Source organism: Pinus tabuliformis, chromosome 2_2 (assembly GCF_031772625.1).
Source record: "Pinus tabuliformis cultivar Carrire ecotype Pingquan chromosome 2_2, CPIR1, whole genome shotgun sequence".
Taxonomy (NCBI): domain Eukaryota; kingdom Viridiplantae; phylum Streptophyta; class Pinopsida; order Pinales; family Pinaceae; genus Pinus; species Pinus tabuliformis.
Window position 1 is genome coordinate 909,282,080 of NC_142300.1, and position 12,789 is coordinate 909,294,868.

The window sequence follows — 12,789 nt, forward strand, 5'->3', positions numbered from 1 at the left end:
ATAATAATTAAAACATAACGAAAATTACTATCTCATATTTAGCAACACCCCATTTTCATTAATCATCCTAGGACTCATATCATTTAAAGTTACCTCTCAATAAATAGGCAACTTTAGATCCAGAAAAATCAGGAGATCCAAAAAAACAGGACTGAGATCAGAAATAACCTAGTGTTTCAAACCAAAAGAGAATCCCCGTACTACATGGACTACAGGGGTAAAAGATTTATCGACATCCTTCTGAAATAGGTTGTTTGTTCATTAAAATTATGGGATAACAATGGAGGATGAGAAATGTATAATGCAATGAAAATCAAATCACTTATGAGATCATTTATGCAATATAATCAATTCAAATGACGATACACGATAAGGTGGACATAACTTGAAGGTGAATACTCATAAATCACATAGTTATATTTCGTAATGCAATAAATTACACCTAAAATATGTTATTACATCACAACTTGCTGCATTTATTTTGGTTGAAGGACACTTATAGTGAACTAGAGACAGCTCAGTTTCTGCCCCAAGTAACCTAGCGTAGGGTTTCACTAAACATTTAGCACTTGATTGCTTCGATAATTTTAGTTAAGGTGCCCTTCTTTCCCACGATCTTAGAGAGAGAGAAACCAGCTTTTTTGAGAAGTTCATTCCATTGTTCTCGGGTCCTTTCCCTACCTCCTGGTGAAAGATTCAACATAAGAGCGTGTACGACTTTCCCAGATCCTATCAAGTCGGAATCATCAGTTATATCCAGGACAACCTCTGCTATTATTAGCTTTCCTTTATCTGGGACAGCCTGGTAGCAGTTGTGAAGTAGCTTGATGCAGTGTTCGTCGTCCCAAATATGTAGGAAATGCTTTCATTGACAAATCCAAAACAAACTTATAAATTAGGTATAGTAGTAACATCTTTGATAGATAAATCAAAATTAAATGTTTATCACATAATTAACGTAGGAAGAAGATCCGCCAGATTAACGAACAGTATTTCTCACCTTCATAAATATCGCATCTGCGGAGGGTACGCTCTCAAACAGGTTTCCGCTGATGTGTTGTATGCCTGTGTGAATGACAATATGATTAAAACAACATGCCCAAATCTCATGCTGTGCCGTGTGACGTGATTATGTAGGGTGATTATTTATCTCGATTTTTCCGAATAGCAGGTACATGTTGTTAGTGGATGTAATTTACCAGATTAATGAATGAACCACATAAGAAAAATAACATAACTAAATAGAATAATAAAGAGATAAATAAAGATGGGTGGTTATCTAAATATAATTCAGTGTATTCTGAACAACTTGCAGAGGATTTATGCATTGAAGTAGATAAATGGAACAGAAATCAACATATAAAAAAGAAGGTTGCGAAATTGAATTAGGATTACCGGGGAGAGGGGGTGCAGTTGCGATGACGTGAGGAAGATCATAATTGATGGTGTGGATATGAGGATATGCAGCAGTTATGAGACTCAACGCTTCTCCGTGCCCTCCGCCCAAGTCTACCAGCGCAGTAACGTCTTTGAAGCCATCGTAAGTAGCCAAGATCTCAGTCATACCGAACTTTGTGAGGGACACCATGCATGCGTTGAAGATGGCGTTGAACTCCGGATTGCTGGCTGTGAAATTCCAGAATTCTTGGCCATTGCCACTGGAATTCTTGAAATTATCGCCCCCATGAAGCACACGTTCGTGAATATGGTCCTAGGCGGCCACGAAAACTGGGTGTGTCTGCAATAGAACGAAGGGAACAAGGCTTAAGGAATTAATATCGCGGGAGATGAAGTAGGTTTTGGTGAGATTGGTAAGGTCGTATTTCATGTTCATGGGTGCACTAATTCCCTCCATTGGCTTGATCATCTGCAAGATTCCCATAGTGGAAAGGTAAGTAAGAATGCGGGAAAGAGCGTCAACGTCAGGGCCTTCATAGGGGAGTTGGGAGGCGATCTGGTGAACAGAGAGAGCAACATCATGACCGGCTTTCCAGATGATGTCTGGGATTTTAAGACGAAGGGCACATTTTAGCACAAAGGGGTTTACTACGGAAAAGGCTAGGGCCGAACCCTGGAGCACCTCTTCGTCCTCAACTGCTTGGAAGTCACTGGAGTTAAATGGGTCTACAAGACCAAGAGTAATGCTGAAGGCAAAATAGAAAGACACAAGGCAAGAATTCTTGTCAAAGGATATAAGCAGCAGTATGGGAGAGATTATGAACAAAAATTTTGCACCGATTGCTAGAATGGAAACAGTGAGAGCAGTGCCGTCCATAGCAGCACAAAACAAGTGGAAAGTTTACCCAATGGATGTGAAGTCAACATTCCTAAATGGAGTGTTAATGGAAGAGGTTTACATTGAACAACCTCTAGGCTATTAGAAGAAAGACCAAGAGCACAAAGTATGCAGATTGAAGAAAGCTCTTTATGGGCTGAAGCAAGCACCAAGAGCATGGTACAGTAGGATAGATTCCTATCTACTGGAAAATGGATCTGAGAAGTGTGAGGAAGAACCCACCCTCTACATCAAAGAAAATGATGGTAAATTACTAATTGTTGTGTTATATGTTGATGATGTTATTTTCACAGGTAATGATGAATATCTCATTGAAAATTTCAAAGCAGTCATGAAAGAGGAATTTGAAATGACTCACATGGGTTTGTTGAGATACTCCTTAGGAATAGAAGTAGAACAAAGTGGAAATGGGATTTTTATCTCACAAGCAACATATGTTAAGGAAGTGTTGGAAAGATTTAATATGCAAGAGAGCAAGGCAGAAATCACTCCCACAGTGATGGGATTAAAACTCAGCAAAGAGGACAGCAGCAAGGATTTTGATCCTAGGTTGTACAAGAGCATAGTTGGCAGCCTCATGTATTTGACTGCAACTATGCCAGATATAATGCATGCTGTTAGCTTAATTTCCAGATTCATGGAGAGGCCAAAAGAAGCACATTGGCAGGCAGCAAAAAGAATTTTGAGGTATGTTAAAGGTATGAAAGGTTTGGCATTTTATATACTGTCTCAGAATGTTCAGATTTAATTGGATACACTGATACTGATTGGGCTGGAAGTGTAGATGATCGGAAAAGCACATCCGGTTATGTTTTTCTCATGGGTTCAGGAGCCATTTCATGGGCTTCTAAGAAACAACCTATTGTAGCATTGTCTACAGCAGATGCTGAATATGTGGCAGCTACAGCAACAGCATGTCAAGCAGTTTGGATGAGAAGGATGTTAAGGAGCTTAGGCCAAGAGAAGGCAAAAGGAACGGTAATTTTTTGTGACAATAGCTCAACTATTGCATTATCCAAGAATTTTGTGTTTCATAAGAGAACGAAACACATTGACACAAAGTTTCACTACATCAAAGAATTGGTAAACAATGGAGAAATTGTTTTACAACATTGCAGGACTCAAGAGCAGGTTACAGACATTCTGACCAAACCATTCGGCCAGAAGAGTTTTGAATTTTTGAGCAAATGTCTGGGTATGACTGATAACCTAGCAGTTGAAATTAAAGGGGAGTGTTGAAATATAATTTCACCTGCGCGCATTTATTTCCAGCAAAACCACCCTGATTTCCCCGCACCACCTTTCACGCAGCGTGGTATTTTTGGAGGGGGCTCCGATCACATCCAGCTGCCGATGCGTGTCCACAGTACGGTTTCAAAACCGCCCATCCCCCGGCAGGTAAAGTTCGTGCAAATGGGGCCTCCGGGGAATTGATGACAGCCATCCGATGAGATCAATGGCTGCATACAGGCCTGCACCATGGAGTCTTTTATGAACCTTACGTGAAGTGAAAGCTTTGATATTGACCGCCAGTTTTTATCCGTAAAAGTAATAAATGTAATTTAATGTGATAGGTGAATGTTGGTAAAACGTTTTAATTTTATTGTTTTTTTTACCACGGAAGTATGGGCAAAAGTCAAACAATATATGTAATGTTTTTTTTGTTCATTGTATTGGCAATGAAACGCACAGCAGTGCGAAGAAGAAGGAAAAGGGAGAATTTTTCAGCAGGTTAAATGTAATTTTTCTTTGGTTATTGCATATGCAATGTGAAGCTCGCAGCAGTGCGAATGAATGTTTTTTTTGTTGTTGAATATGTAATGCGTAATGCAATACGCAGAGTAAATGAAAAAGGAAGATTTTTTTTGCAGTAAATGTAAAGAAAATTTTTACACAGCAGTGTAAAATTTCCTGGAGAGACAGAGTAATTTTTTTTTGTGTGGAAGTTATTGTGTAAATCCCTCTGGCAGAGGAAGAAATTTGTAACTGCAGTGGTTTGATTAATGAATACATAGTGTTTTACATGTGTGTTGAAAACTCTGTTCTTCTCCAGCAAATTTTTTTTGATCCTGTTGCAAAACAGAGCATTGTCCTCTGTTCAGTAATTGTTTGAAATTACTAAAAATTTCCAACAAGCGACACAAGTTCAAGTCCAATTACATTTACGTATATGAATGATACAGTTACGTATATGAACGAAAATTTGAGAGATCATTTTTCAACTAAAGAAATCTTGTTTGGAGCAGCAGCTCTAGTTACGTATATGAGAGATGATTTTTTAACTAAAAAAAGTCGTGACACATGATTTTTCAACTTAAAAAAGTCGTGAGACATGACTTTTCAACTAAAAAAATCGTGTCTGGAGCTGTAGCTCTCGGAGATACATAATTTTATTAGTAATGGGATAATAAAACTTATAATCTCCCTACTTAACAATTGAACCATACTCACAACTATATTTTCCCTTATGAAAGATGATATTTTCACCATCACGGATGACGTTTTAAATGGATAAAGCAAATATTGAAACCACACAAAATTAATTAGTATCTAAAACACTTAGTTCGATGGCTTAACTTAAACAAATTCATTGAAAATTTGGGTATCGAAAGCCATGACTGAACTTCCGCCTCATATCTTGAACAAATTCAACCCAAACTTGTCCTTCAGGTGGTTGGTATTTTCTCGATGTACGAAGTATGAAGCACCCGCCGTCATTGAAAGCATGTTAATATTGAAAACCGCGACCTGAAACATATGTACAAATAACCATGTCAAATATATGTATCAAAAACAAAAACATATGGATCGATTTTAATGTTATATGGCCTATTATTGTGTAATTGAAATTTTCTTGACTTTCCCAATTCAAATCTAATTTGATAACTATAACGAAAGGTAAAGGATTTGTATGGCACATAGTCAGGTCATGGTCTGTATCGAAGTTGTTTGTAACATTTACCAGCATAATTTTTTATCATTATTAACATAGCCAATAAAACTTGTTTGCTTTCACTATGCTTTACATATTCATGTTCAAATAGTCATGATTTAATAACAATGGTTTAATGATACTCCCGAGGTTCAATTCGAAACATTAAACATTATATTATGGTTTCGGTATAATTTGTTTACCTTGTCATAACAATGGTTGCTCTTCACTCGGTGTTTTAATAACAATGGTTTAATGATACCCCCGAGGTTCAATTCCAAACATTAAACATTTATATTATGGTTTTGGTAAAATTTGTTTACCTTGTCATAACAATGGTTACTCTTTACTCGATATTTGGGAAGGGTGACCTCGACTAATGACTGTCGTGGTGTACGCCCAGGACTCTCGAACCCTCTCGAAAACCTTGCACCTGATACTTGGCATCGGTCGGCCCATCCATTGTCTAGGGTTACATCCGACGACTGCGGTTCGTCGGCCTTGTATTTGGTAACTACCCGGTTTTTCCCCTAACTCTGCTCAGCATTTGCTCCTCTGCTACAGCTGAAAGCGTCTGCTCTTTGTTTTACAGGAAAGGAATTCTGCCCGACCGGTTTTCTGCTCTCTTCGGAGGGACTGTTAACTCTATATTCTCATATCAGAGGGATGGAATTAATTGATCCTCTGTCATTTTCGTTGTAGAAACGGATTACCCCTAAGGTATTTTGCCCTTCTTTGCATAAGCAGATTCCCTCTAAGGTATTTTGCCCTTGTTTGCATCTATTTCTTCCATGGTTAAGCTTTTGTGCCTTCCGGCCTTTTTGGTAGCTAAACCGGCTCATGGAAATTGGTTATGGGATGCGGCAAGCATACAAGGGTTTCACTGCTCTTCAGCAAGTTTCTCTTGGAGAATTCAAAGGTAATAATTCAAAGGTAATAATGAAGAGATTTTCCTTTGCTGTTGTATTGACGGCTAACACTTTTTTCTCGACAGGTTTTGTCACGCTCCTACACTGACGATACTCTTCCAACTGCACTATAGGAGTTGCAGCACCACCCACCACTTTCTTTTTAACAATATATGTGATTGTGGACTACGCATACTTTTTATACTTAGTTTATTTTTCAACTTTCCTAAGTATAGTTTCATTAACACAACGGAAACCTTTTTACATCATTCATCATTATTATCTTTTACACATAAATACATAGCAGATAATAAGCTGGGAGGGGCAACTCCCTGTCTGCCCGATAATATCAAAACTTCACAAATATTCAATTTTATAGTCTTTGCAGGAAACCCCAAGTTTTCTTGGTACAATATCTGTCAACTTGTGCAAGTCAACGTGCACCGTTCACACTACCCGAACCACCGTTCGAAGTGTCCAAGGATACTTCCACCTGTCGCAACTCGGTCACCATTACACTTTTCAGCAGGTCGTTCACCTACAGCTCGTTCAACCGAACGCCTTCAACTCGTTCAGGTGGACACCCTCGCACGCCCTCGCCCATTCAGACGTTCAGACCAACCTCGCCTGTTCAGTGGTTCAACCTGGCACGCTCGCATACCCTCACCCGTTCACTCATTTGGACCAACGCCCTCACACACCCTCGCCCGTTCGCTAGTTCAGCCGGGTGCCCTCGCACGCCCTAGCCCGTTCGCTCGTTCGGCCGGGTGTCCTTGCACACCCTTGCCCGAGCGCCTTCGAACGACTTCACTCGAACGTCCTCGAACGACTTCGCTCGTTCGGTCATTCGGCCCGACGCCCTCGCACGCCCTCGCCCAAACACCTTCTCACGACCTCACCCAGTCACTCAAACAAACACCCTCAGACGTCCTTGCCCAGTCGTTCGGCCTGACGTCCTCACCTTACCTGCGGTTACGTTTTCTGCGTTTGCCTCGGCTAGTGCTTCAACCCAAAAGTCCGTCTACACCTTGCAAAATTTCAATCCTCTCTAAGTTAGCTCACCCTCGAGCTCACATGAACACTTGGAAACTTTCTTGAATGATTTTTTCCACCATCCAAAATCTTTACTTATATGGTGGTTGGCCCATTGTTTGGGGCGTCGACTCACCAAGCTGACCCACCATTTTGTCCAACTCACCCCAACTTCACGTCGGCCCATCGTGTGGGTGCCCATGTGCAGGACTGCACCACATATAAACTTTCCACTGCCCAACACTTAATCATTTTCACAAGATGATTTTCGCGTCGTACTTTTCCTTTGTTCGGTCGGCTCGTCGCACCGTTCACATGCTCCCTCAACTCGTCATTCAACCGCCCAGCTTGTCGCTCGCCCGTCGTGTGCCCGTGCCAACACCAGTCGACCCATCGGCTAAATGTGCCTACCTGACACGCCCGACTCGTGGGCTTGACATACTCCCCCACTCTAAACGGTTGTCATCCTCGACAACACTGTCATACGACATAGAAAAGTGTCGCTAGCTCCAACGTCCAAAGATGCCCATGCTGCTTGTCTCTGCTCTCCCATCGCACAAACCATAAAGGCTTATGTCTCCATGAATCGGAAAGTCTCCTCAATACATGATCATCAACCACATCTGTCGCAATCCCCATGTGTTGCTCCTACTGTGGTAGGTTGGTCCCTCCAACTCAAGCTACATGCTTACCGCAACATATCGTTTCAACCTCATCATGTATCGCCATCATGTGAACTGCTGCCATGATACTCCAACACAATGCTAACACATTTCTGTACACTTCCGGACCCCATGATTTGAACTAGTCGGGTAGCTAGTCCAACTAGCACACTCAAACCATGTGAATGCACATCCTCATGCCATCGTTAGTCATTTCTTAGACTCCTGTCACAACATCAACTCGATCAAGAATCCACTCCATCTAAGTAAGCCATGACCAGGTCCATGAAGTAAACTCCATCTCATCTGCAACATGTTGTCCATGATGTTTGGTGTCAATGTGCTGCATGAAATCAGCCGCATCTATCCCAACATCATCCATATATGTGTAAAATCCATCTCCTCAATATGAAGAGATCATCTCATCAACCCGACTCTCGATGTGCCACATCCAGGTCCATGAAGCAACCTCCGTCATATCTGCAACGTGCCATCCCTCAATTCTGCCAAGGAAACAAGTATACACTTATGTCATCTCCCATGTGCTGCGCATGATCATAGACCAATCAGCTCTCATGTGTACAAAGTGGTTAAGTCTCGGCTTAACCCATGTCCATGTGTTGCCACCAAGGCATCACCATCGGTGCAACTCCATCACTCCAAAGTGTCTCATATTGATCCTCCACATCAAGTCACTCTCTCAAGAACACCCATACATGTACTCAAAAGTATGCACCCCATACTGCATCAATGTCCCTGACCTCAGCTCCTCAATGTAAGAGATCCTCTAAGTCCACCATAATATGAAGTCCCCAAATGTCACAACCTCATGTCATCATGAGCTCCATGAGTCATCTCCAACCAACACCCTAGCAAGCATACATGTCTCGGCCCAAAGGTCTTTGCAAGATGCCTCAGCTCTCCATGTAGTAGGAATGTTGCATAGTCTGCTCACAAATACAACCAAGTCCATGGCCTTGTTCTACAAGAGTGCACAACATCCCCATCGGCTCATAAGTAAAACATCCCCATGTCACATCAGCAAATCCACCTGCACAACATCTCTTCCTTGGCACTCCTCATCGGATGCCCATAAGTGACACCTCTACACGTGCTCCTGCATAATGTCCCTGCATAACACTGCCATGCTCCATGTCTCCAACTCGATGTTCATGACTCAAGTTGCCCATGTTGTCCATCTAAGTACACCCATCACAATAATCAGTCATCCTCATCGAAGTCTGCAATCTGTTCTAGTGAACTCGGTCACCCAAACTACATCATCATCAAGTCATGAGTCTCTTCCATCATAGCTCCCCCGCTAAAGGTTCCACCAAGACTTCCTCTTGGTCAAGACCATGAGAAGTCCACCCAAGTATCATCAAACTCAAGTGTGTGCCCTTCCCAATCTGTCCATGAGTCATGCCGAGCACTTAGCCAATTTCTCCATATGGTTAAAGCATGATCCATTCTTCTGCAATGATCATCATGTTCCTCCCTTGTCACGATCATTTTCACCTTCTGCCATAAGGTCACAAACAACCCCAACAAGCTCTACAACAGCCAATGGTCCTTGCCTTTCCATATAAGGTCTCATCGTAGACATCTATGGTAAGATCCTCCATCGCATTGGCAAACTAATTTTGCCCTTCCCTGCGTATGGCCCATCTACCAAAAGCTCAAATGAAAGACAAGTATAAGTAGTACTTACTTCATCATGAGGCTCCTCCATGTGAGTATCCTCATCCACCAATGTCTGCAAACTGTACGATCCTGGTCCAACTTGAACAATTTCAATCTCATCCTCCATCATTGTCATGCCTACAATCCTCAAATATCACGACTTCCTCTTCTTCTTCATCGCATTTTGCAACTGCAACCTGCTCCATTTCCCAACCAAGTCAAATAAGTTCGTCTTTAACATTCCTTTCTAAAACTTCAAGTTCATCTCGAATTCGTGGGTTCTCCTCTTTCATCAGCTTCAACCTGTATAATGTCAACAAGATCTTCCCTTGGCATTCTCCCAAACCTCCCATGTCTTGTCATTCAGCTTGGCCCAAGCACGATTCTTCACCCCTTCTAAACCTGTCACGAAGTGTTACACTTCCTTCGGTAAGCCTAGCTTGACTGCATCAGGCTATGATACCAACTGTCATGAAGTGCAGTGGGATCAACTTTTCTGCAAATCCGATTCTCTGAATCAGGGCTCCGATACTCACTGTCACACCCCTACACTGGCGGTACTCTTCCAACCACACTATAGGAGGTGCGGCACCACCGACCATTTTCTTTCTAACAATATTTGCGATCGTGGACTATGCCTACTTTCTATACATAGTTTATTTTCCAACTTTCCTAAGTATACTTTCATTAACATAGTGGAAACTTTCTTACATCATTGATCATTATTATCTTTTACACATAAATGCAAAACAGATAATAAACTGGGAGGGGCAACTCCTTGAAATATGAGTCTACCCGATAATATCAATACTTCACAAATATTCAGTTTTACAATCTTTGCAGGAAACCCCAATTTTCCTTGGTACAATATCTATCAACTTGTGCAAGTCAGCTTGCACCGTTCTCACTACCCGAACCACCGTTCGGAGTGCCCAAGGATACTTCCGCCCATCGCACCTCATTCACCCTCACATTGTTCAACATGTCATTCACCTGCAGCTCATTTAGAAGAACACCCTCAACTCATTCACGTGGACACCCTCGCACGCCCACGCCCATTCAGACGCTCATACCAACCTCGCCCGTTCAGACGTTCAAACCAACCTCGCCCGTTCAATCGTTCAACCCGGCGCCCTTGCATGCCCTCGCACGTTCACTCGTTCGGCTTGATGCCCTTGCACGCCCTCGCGTGTTCGCTCATTTGGCCCAGCGCCCTCGCATTTTGTCACCCATTCGCTCATTCAGCCCGACGCCCTTGCACGCCCTCGCCCGAACGCCTTCGACCGACTTCACCCGAATGTCATCGAATGACTTCGCCCGTTCTATATTTTGGCCCAGCACCCTCGCATGCCCTCACCCAAACACCTTCGCACGACCTCACCCAATGATTTAGAAAAAACACCCTCAGATGTCCTCGCCCGATCGTTCGGCCCAACGCCCTCACATGCCCTCCCCTGACCTGCAGCTACATTTTTTTCGTTTGCCCCAGCGCAGTGCTTCGGCCCAAGAGTCCATCTGCACCTTGCCAAATTTCAGTTCTCTCCAAGTTAGCTCGCCCTCCAGCTCACATGAACACTTGGAAACTTGCTTGAATGATTTTTGCCACCATCCCAATGCTTTACTTATATGGTGGTTGGCCCGTCGTTCGAGGCGTCGACTCACCAAGCCGACCCACCATTTCATCCAACTCAACCCAACTTCACGGCGGCCCATGGTGTGGGCGCCCATGTCCGGGACCGCCCCCACATATAAACTTTCCACTGCCCAACACTTTGTCATTTTCACATGATGACTTTCATGCCGCGTGTTTCCTTCGTTCGGTCGGCTCGTCGTACCATTCGCACCCGCCCTCAACTTGTCATTCAACCGCCCATCTTGTCGCTCGCCCGTCATGCGCCAGTGCAAACTCCCGTCGGTTAAACGCGCCCGCCCAACACGCTCGACTCCTGGGCTTGACATGTTTGTTCATGTGTGTTGGCTATGGTGGTCACTCGAGGTCTTCGACTCAGGGTTTCCAATCTCAGTTACGCGCCGAGGGTCTTTAATATTATTTAAATTTTCAATTTATTTTTAGATATTTAAATTATAATATTCTTACTAATAAAAAAATATTACAATTAAATCTATTTTTATTTTTATTTATATTTTAATATTATATATTTTCTAATATTAGATTATAAAGATAACTCTTTATTTTGCCTTTCCATCTATAAACTAATAATTTCATAATTTTATTTGGATTAAAGTTTATAAATTATGAATTTTTTAAAAGGAATATTTTGACATTCCAAAAAAGACAAGGGAGCGAAAATTTACTTCGATATAAAAAACGAATTAATAAAATGATAGATTATATGTTAAAATGTATAATTTATTTTGAATAGATTAAATTATTATAAATTATTTTTTATATATAGATGTTTAAATAAATATAATTTTAAATATTTATTTAAATTGAAATTTGAATTAATAATTTGTATAATGTTGGAAGGATAGTTAATTGATAGTTTTTAATATCAATAAAAAAAATTTGATTCAATATCCCTATATCTTTATCTTATCTTTATCTTTGGGGTTTAATGTTGTTGAATGTTGGAAGCTTAATTAAGTTATAGTTTTTAGTATCAACAAACATGTTCAGTAGTTGATTAGTTGATTAAATTTTGTATAATTAAAACTTATGATTAAGAAAATATTTTATAATTATATTATATACATTTGAATTTTTTTTTTAATTATATTATATACATTTAAATTTACTTTTAAGTATTTAAATTGCATCATTAATATTAATAAATGAATATTAAATTAAAATTATTAAAATTTCTAATTATAATTTTATATTATTAAGTTTTATAAATTTATTTAAAAAGAATGAATCATTTCATGTTAGAAATGATGGATAGACTAATGATTTTTCTAATGAGTATAAATTAAGATCATATATATTAAGCAACTAAATTTTTAATGTAATAATGAATATAAATTAAAGTACTTTATTTTGATTTAATCAAAATTTTCACATGAATAGTGAATTTCTCTAAATTACTGGAACAATTGTTTATAAAAGATTTTCTAAATTACCAAAATATTTATGATAAATGTTATTTTTTTTTATTCATAAAAAAATAAATTAGCTAAAATAAAATAAATATAAAATAGAAATAAATATACATACTATTCACCATAAACACACAATTTCCATTTAGAATCATTAGGAGAGAAAACCTTGCTAGAAACTAAAGAATCTATATATTTTTTTCTAAGGTATGGAAA

General features: G+C 40.3%; 1 protein-coding gene across 1 annotated transcript; it reads right to left on the bottom strand.

Annotated features, from left to right (window-relative positions):
* Nucleotides 1–411: 411 nt before the first annotated feature.
* On the bottom strand, nt 412–1,909 carry LOC149195958 (caffeic acid 3-O-methyltransferase-like). The gene is made up of 3 exons (XM_089408967.1): nt 1,396–1,909; nt 1,001–1,065; nt 412–862 (listed from the first exon to the last, which is right to left on the bottom strand). Exons 1-3 carry the CDS (start codon nt 1,586–1,588, stop codon nt 563–565), a joined length of 558 nt encoding a protein of 185 aa, XP_089265093.1. The 5' UTR covers nt 1,589–1,909; the 3' UTR covers nt 412–562.
* Between the last annotated feature and the right edge of the window lie 10,880 nt (nt 1,910–12,789).